The sequence below is a fragment of the Sitophilus oryzae genome, unplaced genomic scaffold (genome assembly GCF_002938485.1).
Source record: "Sitophilus oryzae breed Bouriz unplaced genomic scaffold, Soryzae_2.0 scaffold_1869_pilon_pilon, whole genome shotgun sequence".
Taxonomy (NCBI): Eukaryota; Metazoa; Arthropoda; class Insecta; order Coleoptera; family Curculionidae; genus Sitophilus; species Sitophilus oryzae.
The window spans coordinates 48,493-61,475 of NW_022146578.1; the positions used below are offsets into that span (position 1 = coordinate 48,493).

Consider the following 12,983-nt stretch of genomic DNA (forward strand, 5'->3'; position numbering starts at 1 on the left):
ACTGAGTGAAAAAATATACATTACCGTGATTTTTTATGTAAAAAATGTTTCTTGGTAAAATCGCTACGAGCAACCGTTCTCTATATATTTATTGAGAATGGAAATAGTCAATTCATGTCATTATTGACAAAAAATAAACATGTTGAGTAGATAGTTATTTGACTGAAATTATAAATTTGGGAACTTTTTATTTTTTTTTTAATTAATCAGAAATTTTTCGTCGAAGAAATGGTGATAAAACAGTTTCTTATTTCAAATTTACGATTTCAGCCTAATAACTATTTAGTCAACATGGTTAATTTATGTCAATTATAACAAGAGTTGGTAATTTACATTCTAATTTTCATCCAAATATTGACGTTACATCTGAAATTATTTGCAAAAATCGAAATAAAAATGAAACTTTTACACCCTGTATCTCGGAAACTAAGCATTTTAGGACATACACTTATACCAACTTTTTTACTGATTTTATCTGCAGAATATGCTGTCGAAGTTTTCGGAATAAAGTTCGGACCACCTTGTATATTGCGCAGATTCAAACTGTTACTTTGTATTGTAAAATACTGTTGTGAAACAAGCCCCGCTCTAATATGACCTTCCAGACCTTTAGAGTGTAGAAATTCTAGGACATAGCGGCTACGTGTCTGAATAGCGCGACGGAAGAACATTCTAGGTTTCTGTTTTACTCAAGCGACGACTGCGGCAGCGGCATGAAGAGGACAGACGATCAGAATCGCGTACCGTGCTTAGTTTCCGCGCCAAAGAAATTCAAAATAAATTCCTTAGAGAAATAATCTTAGAGTTGTAAATAAGTTTAGTAATTAGTTTGTAAATGTTATATTGTTCTTGTTTTGTTAGTTAAAATAAATTGTGTTAAATAAATAAGACTAATAGAATTATCCACACTGAACCGAGTAAAAACGTAATAATACTAATTCAGTCACATCATTTTCTTGTGACTGACTTTCTTGACTAATATGACAGTTATTGTTATTCATGTCACTGTATCTACTGCTTTATATGTATACCGTATTTTTAGTTTTAAAACAAAATACATATCTTCCTGATTTTGTGCCGTCCCGCCTATTAAATTTCAAACTTTCCGTTCTTATTTTCTCACGTAGCAAATTTCTCATTTAAAATTGAAATTCTTGTTGCAGAACATGCAGTCCACGCCGATGCTGTGCCCCCTGAGTACCGATTCGACTCCGCAACGAGATTGGAAACAAAGGCTCAGCCTCCGAGACCATCGAAAACGAGATATGGTACGGAATAATATTCTCCTTTTGGCCTTAATCTCTTATTAGATCTTAGAAAGACGCGTCCCACTTCGTGACTTTTATTTTGCAAATTTTCTTTGTATACGTCAGGTTCATTTTCGATCAAATAATTTTATATTTTGTAGGAGTATATACCGTATGATCGAAAAAAAATGGCGTCCAGTTGGTTTGGAAATGACGATCGATGACATTTCCCATATAATTTTACATATAAAATGACAGCGATCTTCATTTCATAGCCATCGTTGACGCCGTTTTTATTCGATCATTCGGTATATCCTAGTAAAAACAACAATTTTGCACAGATCACTATTTTATTGCTGTTTAACGAGTAAATTTGATAGTGGAGTTTAACCCGCAACTGGCGTGGTGGAGTATGTATTTACCCGTACTATTTAAACTTATGTAAAATGTTTACGTTTATGATTTAGGCCTCGCCGCGATATTTATCTTTAAGTTAGTGTACCCATATGCAACTTCTAAAGGCGCACTTGTTTTTATCAGGTATTGTTCCTACCAGAGGGGAGTAAAGTTGCACTGGGGTCTGTGTGGCACCACCAGGCTTCTTCTTCTTACAGTGCCATACTATATATATAAAGAGACTTAAGGAATATGAAGATTATCGTGACAATGATTTATCTCCGAACAGTAACTATAACTCCGATTCCGAATCTCTTACGTGTTTAAGTGATAAAATTGAATAATCAATACCAGAAACGAAAGAGATGTAGTATATGTCAAAGGAGAAATGACAAAAAACAAAAATCTCATGAATGCCCGACCCATGTGCGGCGACTACAGATCGTATCTTAGCAAGAACAGTATTTGCAAAAGTTATATACATTCGAGTTTTGCAGTTTTAACGCTCTGAAATTTTTACGTGCAGCTCATCAACACCAATTATTCTCCAAACGTTTAATGGTTTTACCGTTGATTGAAAGAATTGGGAAGATACGCAACTAAAATAACTATAATGAGCGAATTTGTGACAAAGCTGATTTAATTTCCCCTTACGACTCAAGTGCTGGACGGTGGAGACACCAATCGCTTTGCGACCAGCGCCAAAACACTTATTTTCTCTAATTCGGCCAGCGATTCGGCATATCCTATTCGGCGGTATGGAACTGAAAGCGACAGTGTTGCCATATTAAAATGTGTAATATATCTTTAATACGTTTGACGAAAATAATTTGGATGAAAAATCCGCGTCTAAACCGGGTGCGTCTTAAAAGTGACTCACCCCTATAACGTTTTTATTTTTTTCAGATTAAAAAACGAGATTTCGTATGTTAGTATATGACATAAATTAGGATTGATTGACGTATTCAATTGTTTTTAGTCACTTCCTGTTTTACCGAAAAAAAAGTCGTTTAGTTGGCTTGGAAATGACGATTATTGACATATTCCATATGAAATAACAGCGATCTGCATTACCAAGCCAATTCTGACGCCGTTCTTTGTTTAATCATATAATATTATATTAAATTGTTAAATGATAAAAAAATCCTTATTATTAACCTACCGTACCCAAAATCCGGATATCTACGGATTAATAATTAGTTCCGGCAATACTGTCCCAGGCAACCACTCTGTCAACTGAAAGCAGGACTGCGGTACATTATTCTTTACCCGCTGTGCTGTAAACGACTATCAGCACTCAACGGCGCAGAGCCAAACCAGCTAAACTAAATCTCGGACAGGCTGTCATTAACGCGAGCGACGTCTCGGACAGGTTTTTGCCACGGAATCGCCCATAAGGTTGTGCATCTTCTTATTTCTTTAATCAACAGTTTTATTCTAATGGCGCGCTTAAACGACTCGTGTACTTGACAAACATCTGTAATTGGTACACAGGGTATACAAGCATCGTGCGTCGAGCATCTATACAGAATTTCTAAGTTATTTATTATAGGAACTACGCCACACCATCGTCGGACCCTGTATGTTAATAAAAACTACTTGCTAAGCACACGAATCGTCAGAGTCCGCCTTAAAGATTGAAATTAGAAATAAACTAGAAATTCTGTATAGATGCCCGACGCACCATATATAACCTGTCAAATACAAATGTTTCACAAGTAGACGAGTCGTGAGACTGCGCCTTAACGTACAATATTTCTGTGTACTACTAATACCTAATAATTTACATTTAACATCAAATTATTTATTTCGCCATCTAAATATAAATCAACTAAAGATTCAAATTTTTTACAAAATATTAAAAATGCATATTTTAGAATATTTCAAATAATCTATAATGCATAACGTTGTAGCATTAATTATTGACATATTGTCTATGTGAAGTATTTGTTAGGCATGCTGCTTTTATTTCTCATATCTACTAAATATTTTGTATAGAGCTTTGTATAGAATTTATATTTGTGTTTAAATATTAAAAGGATAAACATATTTAAATAATTTTAGTTAATAAATTCATAATACAATGTATGTAATCTGTACATTTTCTGTTTCCTGAATAGCCTGTAAATATTTTTGAATGCCACCCAAAATACACACTTTTATGCAAATGCCTAATAATGTTAACGTTTAAATTTATTTAAGAAAAAAAAATTGAACCTAACAAACAATTCGTATTTATAATGGTTTACAGTAATTTTGTTAAATTATACGAACGTTCTCGTTGATTATTGATTTGAAATAAATGACAGTGTCCTCCAATGAATATGCGAATAAATAATAGAAATAAATATAATAATTCTAATTCTAAGCTGGCAGCTGAGCTAGATGCTTTACCTAGAACGTTATTCAAAAGCTACAAATCTATCGATGAAACAATGTATGAAAATTTACTTCCTAGCACACAACTAGAGAATATTGGTACAAAGATACAGTGTTAAGTTTATTATAGTGATTTTCTTAGCCGCGTCTGGCAGAGATCGTTACCCACAGCGAGTTAAATTGTTCTATAAAGGGGTAAATTCACCCCGAATGGGATATCTGTGGCAACACTGCCGTTACCACTTTTCCTGACACTAGCTCGTGTGTCACGGCTTTGCATTTTTACTTCCAACGCGCATAAAGAAGTTTCACTTCAAAAATAGTTTGATAGGTTGAGAAATTTATTTTAGTAAGTAATTTTTTGAAGCGATCTTATTTGAGATCTGTTTAACCGATATCTTAATACATAACACAGCTTCATGTTTTTATATTGGCTTATGTAATATAATTTAATATTAACATTTCATGCATATTTAAATAAATCTCAGCGTATAAATCTGCTAGATATAGAAAAACCTCTAAATTTTTTATATAAATATTGGAGATTTTCAAATCTGAATACTTAAGAGTCTATTACGCTGTACTGTTCGAGTCGCTGTCAGTGGTCGGATAGAGCGGGTGTGTGGCCGAAGGAAATATATATTATATTTTAGAAATCTGCCAAGACTTAGCCCGATCCTGTCGTGTTAAGCCACACCCAGAATTCCAAACACGCGTGCATTGATTAAGGGTTGCAGAGCTTCAGCATTTGCCATAAAATAGCGAGCAATTAGTTACAAAACTATATAAATTATATATCACTGTAATCACAAAACTTCAATCTATTTCCGCATTGTAACGAAATTTTAAATTATGCAAAATAATATCAATAATAAATAATCAAAAATATTTAATAATTTTTTTGCATTCCCCCCTCCACCAAAAATATTTTTGGTTTTATTCCCTTTATCTAATATATAAAATTCTCGTGTCACAGTTTTAGTTACCACACTCCTCGAAACGGCTTGACCGATTTTAATGAAAGTTTAGATGTATATTCAGTAGGTCTGAGAATAGATTTTTATCTATTTTTTAGGCCTCTAAGTGATAAAGGTGGTCCAACCCAATTTTTTTACTTTTTGGACGAAATATATTTTTTTTATTTTTTGATGTGGCATTAAAAAATAATACATAAGGTGCCCGGTGGCGTAGAGGTACAGGCTCTCAACTACGAATCTGAAGGTAGTAGGGTTCGAATCCCACATATCATCAGCCGACTATTTTTATTAAAATAAAAATAGTTTGGGTACCTAGGTCGACTCTACCTTAAATGAGTACTTGGGATTCACAATCCTGAGGTAATAATAGGCGGTTGAAGCGTAGTGCTAGCCACATTACCTTTCTTGTATACCGAATGGCTCTAGTATGTCAAGCTGTACCTTGCTACTTCCAAGGCGCTAAACGCTATATACGGGAGCTATTATTATATATTATTATTATTTTCGGGAAAATTTAGTCCAAAAATAAGGAATATTTTGTTAATGTTTGACCATCAAAATCTTAAATATAAAGAAGTTTTACATAAAACGTTAAATGCTGAACGCTTATTTTGCTACTTTTCCGCACTAGTGAAATGACTCAACACCAAATGTAATCAAATAATAAAAAACCCAAGAAGTATTCAAGAGGCTGTTTGTTCCCATCTTGAAATTAATTTTAACTATCAAACTGTTCGGTGGCCTCGAGTTTCTCGTTAGTATTTTTAACCATTAGCGATGCTTCTCTGGTGTTTGTCCATTTTCTCTTCGCCTTTTAATCTCTTTAATCTCATTGGGTAGGAACAGAAAATTGTACCGCAGATCTGATAATGCGACCTCTGACGCACAAGATTAACTGTCCTAATAGAATACGGCAGCTAATCTTTGATTAACGAAAGACTTTTTGAAGGGAAATTAATAACACAAAACAAGCTTATCTTCACCAAGGGTAACGCAGCACTTGATTAAATTCGAAAAGGTTAACCTAACAATAAAAATTGTATTAAAAAAAGCAGATTATTTTGGTATTACACAAATATATAGGACGAGTCTTAAATAAGTCCAAATATTTTCAAGACTGGTAGATCTCGATAAAAGAAACATATTTTCTCTTTACCGTTCAAATAAATCCAAAATAACCGAGTTAGTTTCCAAATAAATGACTTTTTGCTAAAATTTTGAGAACCACTGGATCTTTTTTGGATTTTATTTTTTGTATCTACTGCCTATGTTGCCATATTATCAAGATATCAAGAATCTGAAAAAAATGCGAAAAAAAAACTCATAATCGTCTTTCTGGGGTTGAAATATATGTCATATGGTAATAGTCACCCTGTATGTATGAATATGTGTTTTTTTGAATTGTGTATTTCAAAATTTCATTATCGCTTGTTCATAAATTCTGTTAGCTCTAACAGAACTAACTCGCTTGTTCATAATTCTAACGAACGAACTTTCTAACTCGCTTGTTCATAAATTCTCTTCTAGTCTCACAAATAATTATAAAAAGTGAGTCCAATGTAAATATTTTCAGGGCTGGTAGATCTCTATAAAAGAAAAATATTTTCTCTTTACCGTTTTTCAAAAAAGTTCAAAATAGCCGAGTTATTTTAATTTGAAAACTAAAAAAAATGATTTTTTGCTTAAATTTTGAGAACCACAGGATTTTTCTTTTTTGTAAATTTAATCTACTATTTAATTAAGTATAAACTAAACTAACTAATTAAATATTATTATCAAGAAATTATGTTTTTCAAGAAATTATTTTTTTTAACTAAAAACAAATTCCAAATTTTGAAAAAAAAAATTTCGCGAAAAAACATCATAGTCGTGTTTCTGGGGTCGAAATATACCACCCCTAAAGATATTTGCACTTATTTGGACTCATCCGGTATAATGAACAATAGTAAAAATAAATTCTAACTGAAAATTACGAATTAATTACTAAATTAATGGTCAATATAGTATTAAAATTAAATAGAAAAAGATCTTTAAGATATCGTCGAACATTAAAACGTATCCATTTTCTGAGTTGCTAAAATGCATATCTTTAAATAATCAATAAGTCAAAGTAGATGACAGAACCTCTCCTGTGATGTTCTCGAGGAATACATAATGCATAAGCTGCATTAGTTTCGTCTTGTAGCTCATGTTTTGTGCAATATTTTATGCAATTGAGCTTTTGTAGCTGCAATTTTTCTAAAAATAAAGATATGTAGGTATACAGAAATCGGCATATTTCATCTACTTTTCTTTAACAAATTTCTCCTATATTATTTAAAACAATTTTTGTCGCCATTCTTGTCAAGTAACATTATTTATAAATAATATAATTAGCATGATTTTATTTCACACTTTATTACTGAAACATTAAAATACCCGCAAAAGTGATAGATGTGTCAACTTAATTTCAGATTAGTTTATTTTATTTTACAAAGAAGTAAGTTAGTACAATTGGAAGGTATAACATTAAATTATAAAATTTCAGTGACAAGTGATTACTTCAAAATATTGTAAAAAACTGTGTAAAACTGAAAAAATATAATAGTCATTTTTTTTAACTACTGTCTGTATTAATACAACACAAACAAGAGTGTATTTTAAACAAGACAACAGATACCAATAAAAATATTAAAAAGAAATATTTCTTACTTTAAAACTGTAGGAAACGTTTTGCAATATTATTATATTTTCAATATAACTTCTGTACAAATATGTTTTTTAATATTGCACAGGAATAAATAAAACGCAACAAAAATAAAACAAACTATTTTATTAATAATAACACTTACTGAATTTTGTACCTTAAAAGTTGGTTAATTAACTTTAATCTTATTTTTTCTACTACTGCGTCCGCCATCCTTCCGTCACTCCAATAATATTGAAATATGATCTGTCATTTTTGAAATAAACCAATAAAACTAGTTTACAACAAGAGACGACGCATGATGGATTTTTATATAAAGTCATCTATAGTTAACTTATAATTAATTATATTTTTCTAATATATAAATATTAGATTTTTTTTACCGAAATAAATGGATTGGTATGGACGTCATCTGACTTTTTTTTGTCATCGTCTGGCGAAATCTTATCTGAGTAAAAAAATAGAGTATACCTCAGCATTCGACGTCAGAAAAATATCTCAACTGTCTTTATATGATGAAGTTCTTCAAATGATATAGAAAACTTTGAGTTACATTTTTTGTCAAAATTAATTAAATAATATTAATATACATAATACTCCGTAACTAGAAAAATTTTCATATTTTGACGTACAAATACGTAACTAAATATCATACACTAAATAGTGCAGATACATTCATTGTAGAAATAACTGTTAAAGTGTAAACGCACAATCGAAGGAAACTGTGAAAATATAATGGTCAAAATGTGGTTGTCAATTATTCGTGAAACATTGTTATAGCGAGTAAGTGTTTTAAGTAACAAAAATAAACGAAACATTTGGTTTATTTCACGAAAAATATTTCATTGTATACATGTCATCACTGACATAAATTAAACATGTTAATTAGATAGTGATAAGACTAAAATAATAAATTTGAAATGGTTTTGTTCCAAAGGTTCAACAGAAACTGTTTTATCATAATTTTTTGGAATAAAAATTTATGATTAATTTAAAATATTAAATAGTTCCCAAATTTACCATATCAATCAAACAACTATCTACTCAACTTGTTTATTTTTGCCAATACTGGTTGCTCGTAGCAATTTTTATCATGAGACCTTTTTTACATAAGAAATGACGAAAATGTGTATTTTAACGCAGTAGGGTGTTTTATACAGATATGGACGAAAAGTCTCTTCAAAAGAGTAAAAAAACATGTAGGTGATGCCTCCTATAAATAGGAGCCATATTGAAAAATTAAAATCCCCCCCAAATGTCTCTCAAAAAACACTCAGACACCAATTTTTATACAAATATCTACTATACAAGCTGTCCCCGAAATAAGTACAAGTATTTTAACTGGTAGTATAGTTCAACCTCAGAAAAACGCCTATGACGTTTTCTTCGTGAAAAAATAATTTTGAAAATTCGGAATTTTTTAGAATTTTTTTTTATTAGTTAAAAAAACATAATTTATTGATAATATGGCAACATAGGTAGTAGATTAAATTTACAAGAAAGAAAATCCAGAAAAGATCCAGTGGTTCTCAAAATTTCATCAAAAAATCATTTTTTTAGAAATCTTCAAAGTACTCCGTTATTTTGGACTTATTTGAAAAACGATATAGAGAAAATATGTTTCTTTTATTGAGATCTACCACCCCTTAAAATACTTGCACTTATTTCTGGGACACCCTGTATTTCATAAATTATTTAGAAAAACCCCGAAATGAAAATTAAACTTCTACACCTAGTATCTCCGAAAAGCATTTTAAGACATAAATTTATACAAATTAGAACAACTCTGTATATTAATTTTGCACACATCTGGTAAAGAAGTAATCTTAACGATTTTACGAATAACAGACCAAAATGATCAGGGAAATGAACAGGAAAATTTCGTACCCTATCGAAGCAATTTGTGCTTAATTAAACCCACACTAGTCGCCTGTATTCTAAATCCGGCGCAGTCCAATTTCGAAATACGAAATAAAATAGAACGAAATAGGAGAAAACGCAGAGAGGGATCTCAAAATTTATTACGTAATCGTTGAGCAATTAGGCAAAGGTTTAGTTATTCCGCAGTGAAGTCGCACTCGATCGCTACGCCAGCGAACTAAAATTGAATAACGACAAAAGCTTAATCTTGTGGGATTTAACTCTCATTTCGAGCCAATTCAAAATAATCCACTCTTCACTTCCACACAAAAATCCCCTTAAATATATAATGAGAAAAAGGCAGTGCATATTTTTCAATATTAGAGCTAAAAATATTGCATGAAATAACAAGGAAATTTTAAAATCGCAGTCTTGTTCAAAAAAGTCCAATGAGTATTTCGCCACTTGTACTCTAAGAAAATCTACAAAAGAAAACAGTATTTTTTTGTAAACACTACTACGAGTGTATCCGTATATCAACAACAAAATTAACAATTACTACCTGATAACAATTACTTAGTGAGGTAAAACCAAAAAGCCTCAAAGTTTCTGTATGATTACTTTTTAATTTTTACTTATGTTTATTTATGTTATGTTCATTAAAATCAAAGTAGCTATAGCCTTACAATACTAACTTCTACAGATGCCTGAGCAATACCTTTATTTTTATTAAGCTGCATTAAAAAAGCCAAGTAAGCTTTTTTCGTTTAGAGGCCATCGTTTCTTCCATAATAATTTTTGCTTTGTTAAAATCTGCTCTGTGCCCTGTGTCCCATTAATGATGACAAACCTTAAATTTGTCAAAATCGCCCTTTCTTAGATGTTCTTTAATTCGAGCATTTAAGAGTATAGATGTACTTCCCAAACCGGTTAAGGTTTTTTGTCCATTAGGCAATTTTGTTTATCAGTAAATCACAGCTGACAAGCTAGTCTCAGTGTTTACGAAAACTGTTTACGAAAAATAGCTCTTTTATTTCGTAGATTTTCTTACAGTATAAGTGACGAAATATCCATTAGACTTTTTTGAAAAATAAAATAAATTAAAAAACGTCTAAATACTCGATGGTAAAGTAGGTACTAGGAAAAAAACTAAGAAGTGTATATCACACTCATTAATATTATGAGTTTGATATACAGGGTGAGTCTTAAATAAGTGCAAATATTTTCAGGGCTGGTAGATCTTAATAAACAAAACATATTTTCTCTTTACCGTTTTTCAAATAAGTTCAAAATAACCGAGTTATTTTACTTTCAAATTTTCCAAAAAAAAAAATATTTTTTGGTTAAATTTTGAGAACCACTGGATCTTTTCTGTTTTTTTTGTAAATTTAATCTACTACCTATGTTTCCTTATCATCAAGAATTTATGTTTTTTAACTAAAATAAAAATAAAAACATTTAAAAAAAAATCCAAATTTTCAAAATATTATTTTCGCGAAAAAAAAATCTTAACCACGTTTCTGGGATCAAAATATACTACCCCTAAAAATATTTGCAATTATTTAAGACTCACCCTATATTCTCAATATTTCTTAGTATGAAAAGGTTAAAAACCACTTTAAAACGAGGTTAAAGGATCAAAACTCTTATTTATATTATATTTTTCCATAGCAACTGTTAAAATTGCCTTATATCTATCAAAAATAATAGGTAAAATAGTACTTTAACCGAAAGGGTAGATTAAATGATACTTACAGCGAGGATAGGTTAAAAACTTTATTTCTTCTCGCACGTTTTTTAATTGCTTCCATTTTTGAAAATTTTTATATTCCTTTTCATAAGTTATTCGGGATTTAAATGGAAGTAGTTTGGATATGGCGTTTGTCGCCTCAACCTTATATATCTGTTGGTAATTTACTAATTTTGTTTTGAGCCATTTCTTACTCTAATTCAATCAGCAATCGACACGAAAGAGAATTAAAAAATATTATCTCAAAACTGACAACTAAAGAGACAGCTTTATTTATTTGTCAAATTACATCCCAAAATTCCCAAAAGATCCCAACGCCAACCCAACACAATATTTTTTCTACTCGTAATAAATTCCTTGAAACAATAATTTCTGAATATATTTTAAAACGTAACTTGTTATGGAAAAAAATATTGTTTTATACACGACGATAAAATTGCATTATCGTCTCCCGAAATTAATTCACTCGCGATTTCATCGCTCGTGAATTAATCTTTTTGGTCGACGATAAATACCATTTTATCGTCTTGTGTAAAAAATAACTAAACTATTAATTAATAGTTATTTTAGTTCATCCTCAGAATGTTCTTTGATTTATGATTTCTGTGAATAGATATGTATAGTATTTATGAAAAATACTAATATTTTTGAGTCAAATATCGTTCAAATAGATAAATAAATCTATTTTTATTACAAAAGCGTAATGACTTTAATTTATGGACAAAATATTTACAGATTTGAAACATAAGTAAGTTGAACAAAATGGATGAGCAATTGTTAGACTAATTTAATTTATACCAATAACACATTATTAAATAGAAACTAGAGCATATCCGCTCATATTTTAAAATTAATTGCAAAATGCCATTTACTGAAAATTACAGGTCAAAAATCATAGTTTAAATCAATTTACAAATGCAAGCAAAGTGCTCATAGTGCTATGTAATAATTTAATTTTCTCATTAGAAGATTTAACTATTAATTATTTTCATCATTATTTTAATTTTCCACCCATATTCGGTTCTAATAAATGACAATGCTTTGAACTAAACATTAGCGAAATATTAGTCATCAGCTATTGCAACAAATGCTGTTTAATTAAGTGCCATTTTGTTTCAAATTATTTGAAATATATTATTTTGTATAACAAATTTAGTAATAGTAATTACATTTTTCAGTGATATTAAATAAATTAAAATTAATTCTGATGCTGAAATTCAAGTAAGTATACAAATTATTGGATTTGTATAATTAATGAGTTACTATTTGTCGTTATTATTTATTTATTATATTCCCTATTTTTTATTTTTTTTTTTGTCTAATTAAATACAAATATAAAAAATATATTCTGGTTAGGTAATCAGAATAAACAAAAATGTGTCTAAATTAAAATAATATTTAAAATAAACAGATTTTAAATTAATTTCCTAAATATAAACATAACTGTGATATATTTTTCGGAAAGCGGTCTGTTTTAAATCAAACTCAATTTATTCTAAAGCACTATATTTCCACATTAAAGTAAATAATTATAATTTATAATTTTAAGAATTTGCAACTTAAACATGAAAAATCAATTTCACACATACTGTACAATAGATATGTTTGTTTTGATTTTTTTGATTACGCTCCTGATGAGAATATACACAATGTCGAAATAGAGAGCTTTAGAATAAATTGAGTCTGAT

General features: G+C 30.0%; 1 protein-coding gene across 1 annotated transcript in view; it reads left to right on the top strand.

Annotated features, from left to right (window-relative positions):
* Positions 1 to 1,166: 1,166 nt before the first annotated feature.
* The window catches only part of LOC115883289 (adenylate cyclase type 6-like), a 171,493-nt gene continuing 159,676 nt past the window's right edge, over positions 1,167 to 12,983 (top strand). The window contains 1 exon segment of the mRNA XM_030901619.1: positions 1,167 to 1,268. Within this exon segment, the coding sequence (XP_030757479.1) occupies positions 1,167 to 1,268 (102 nt within the window).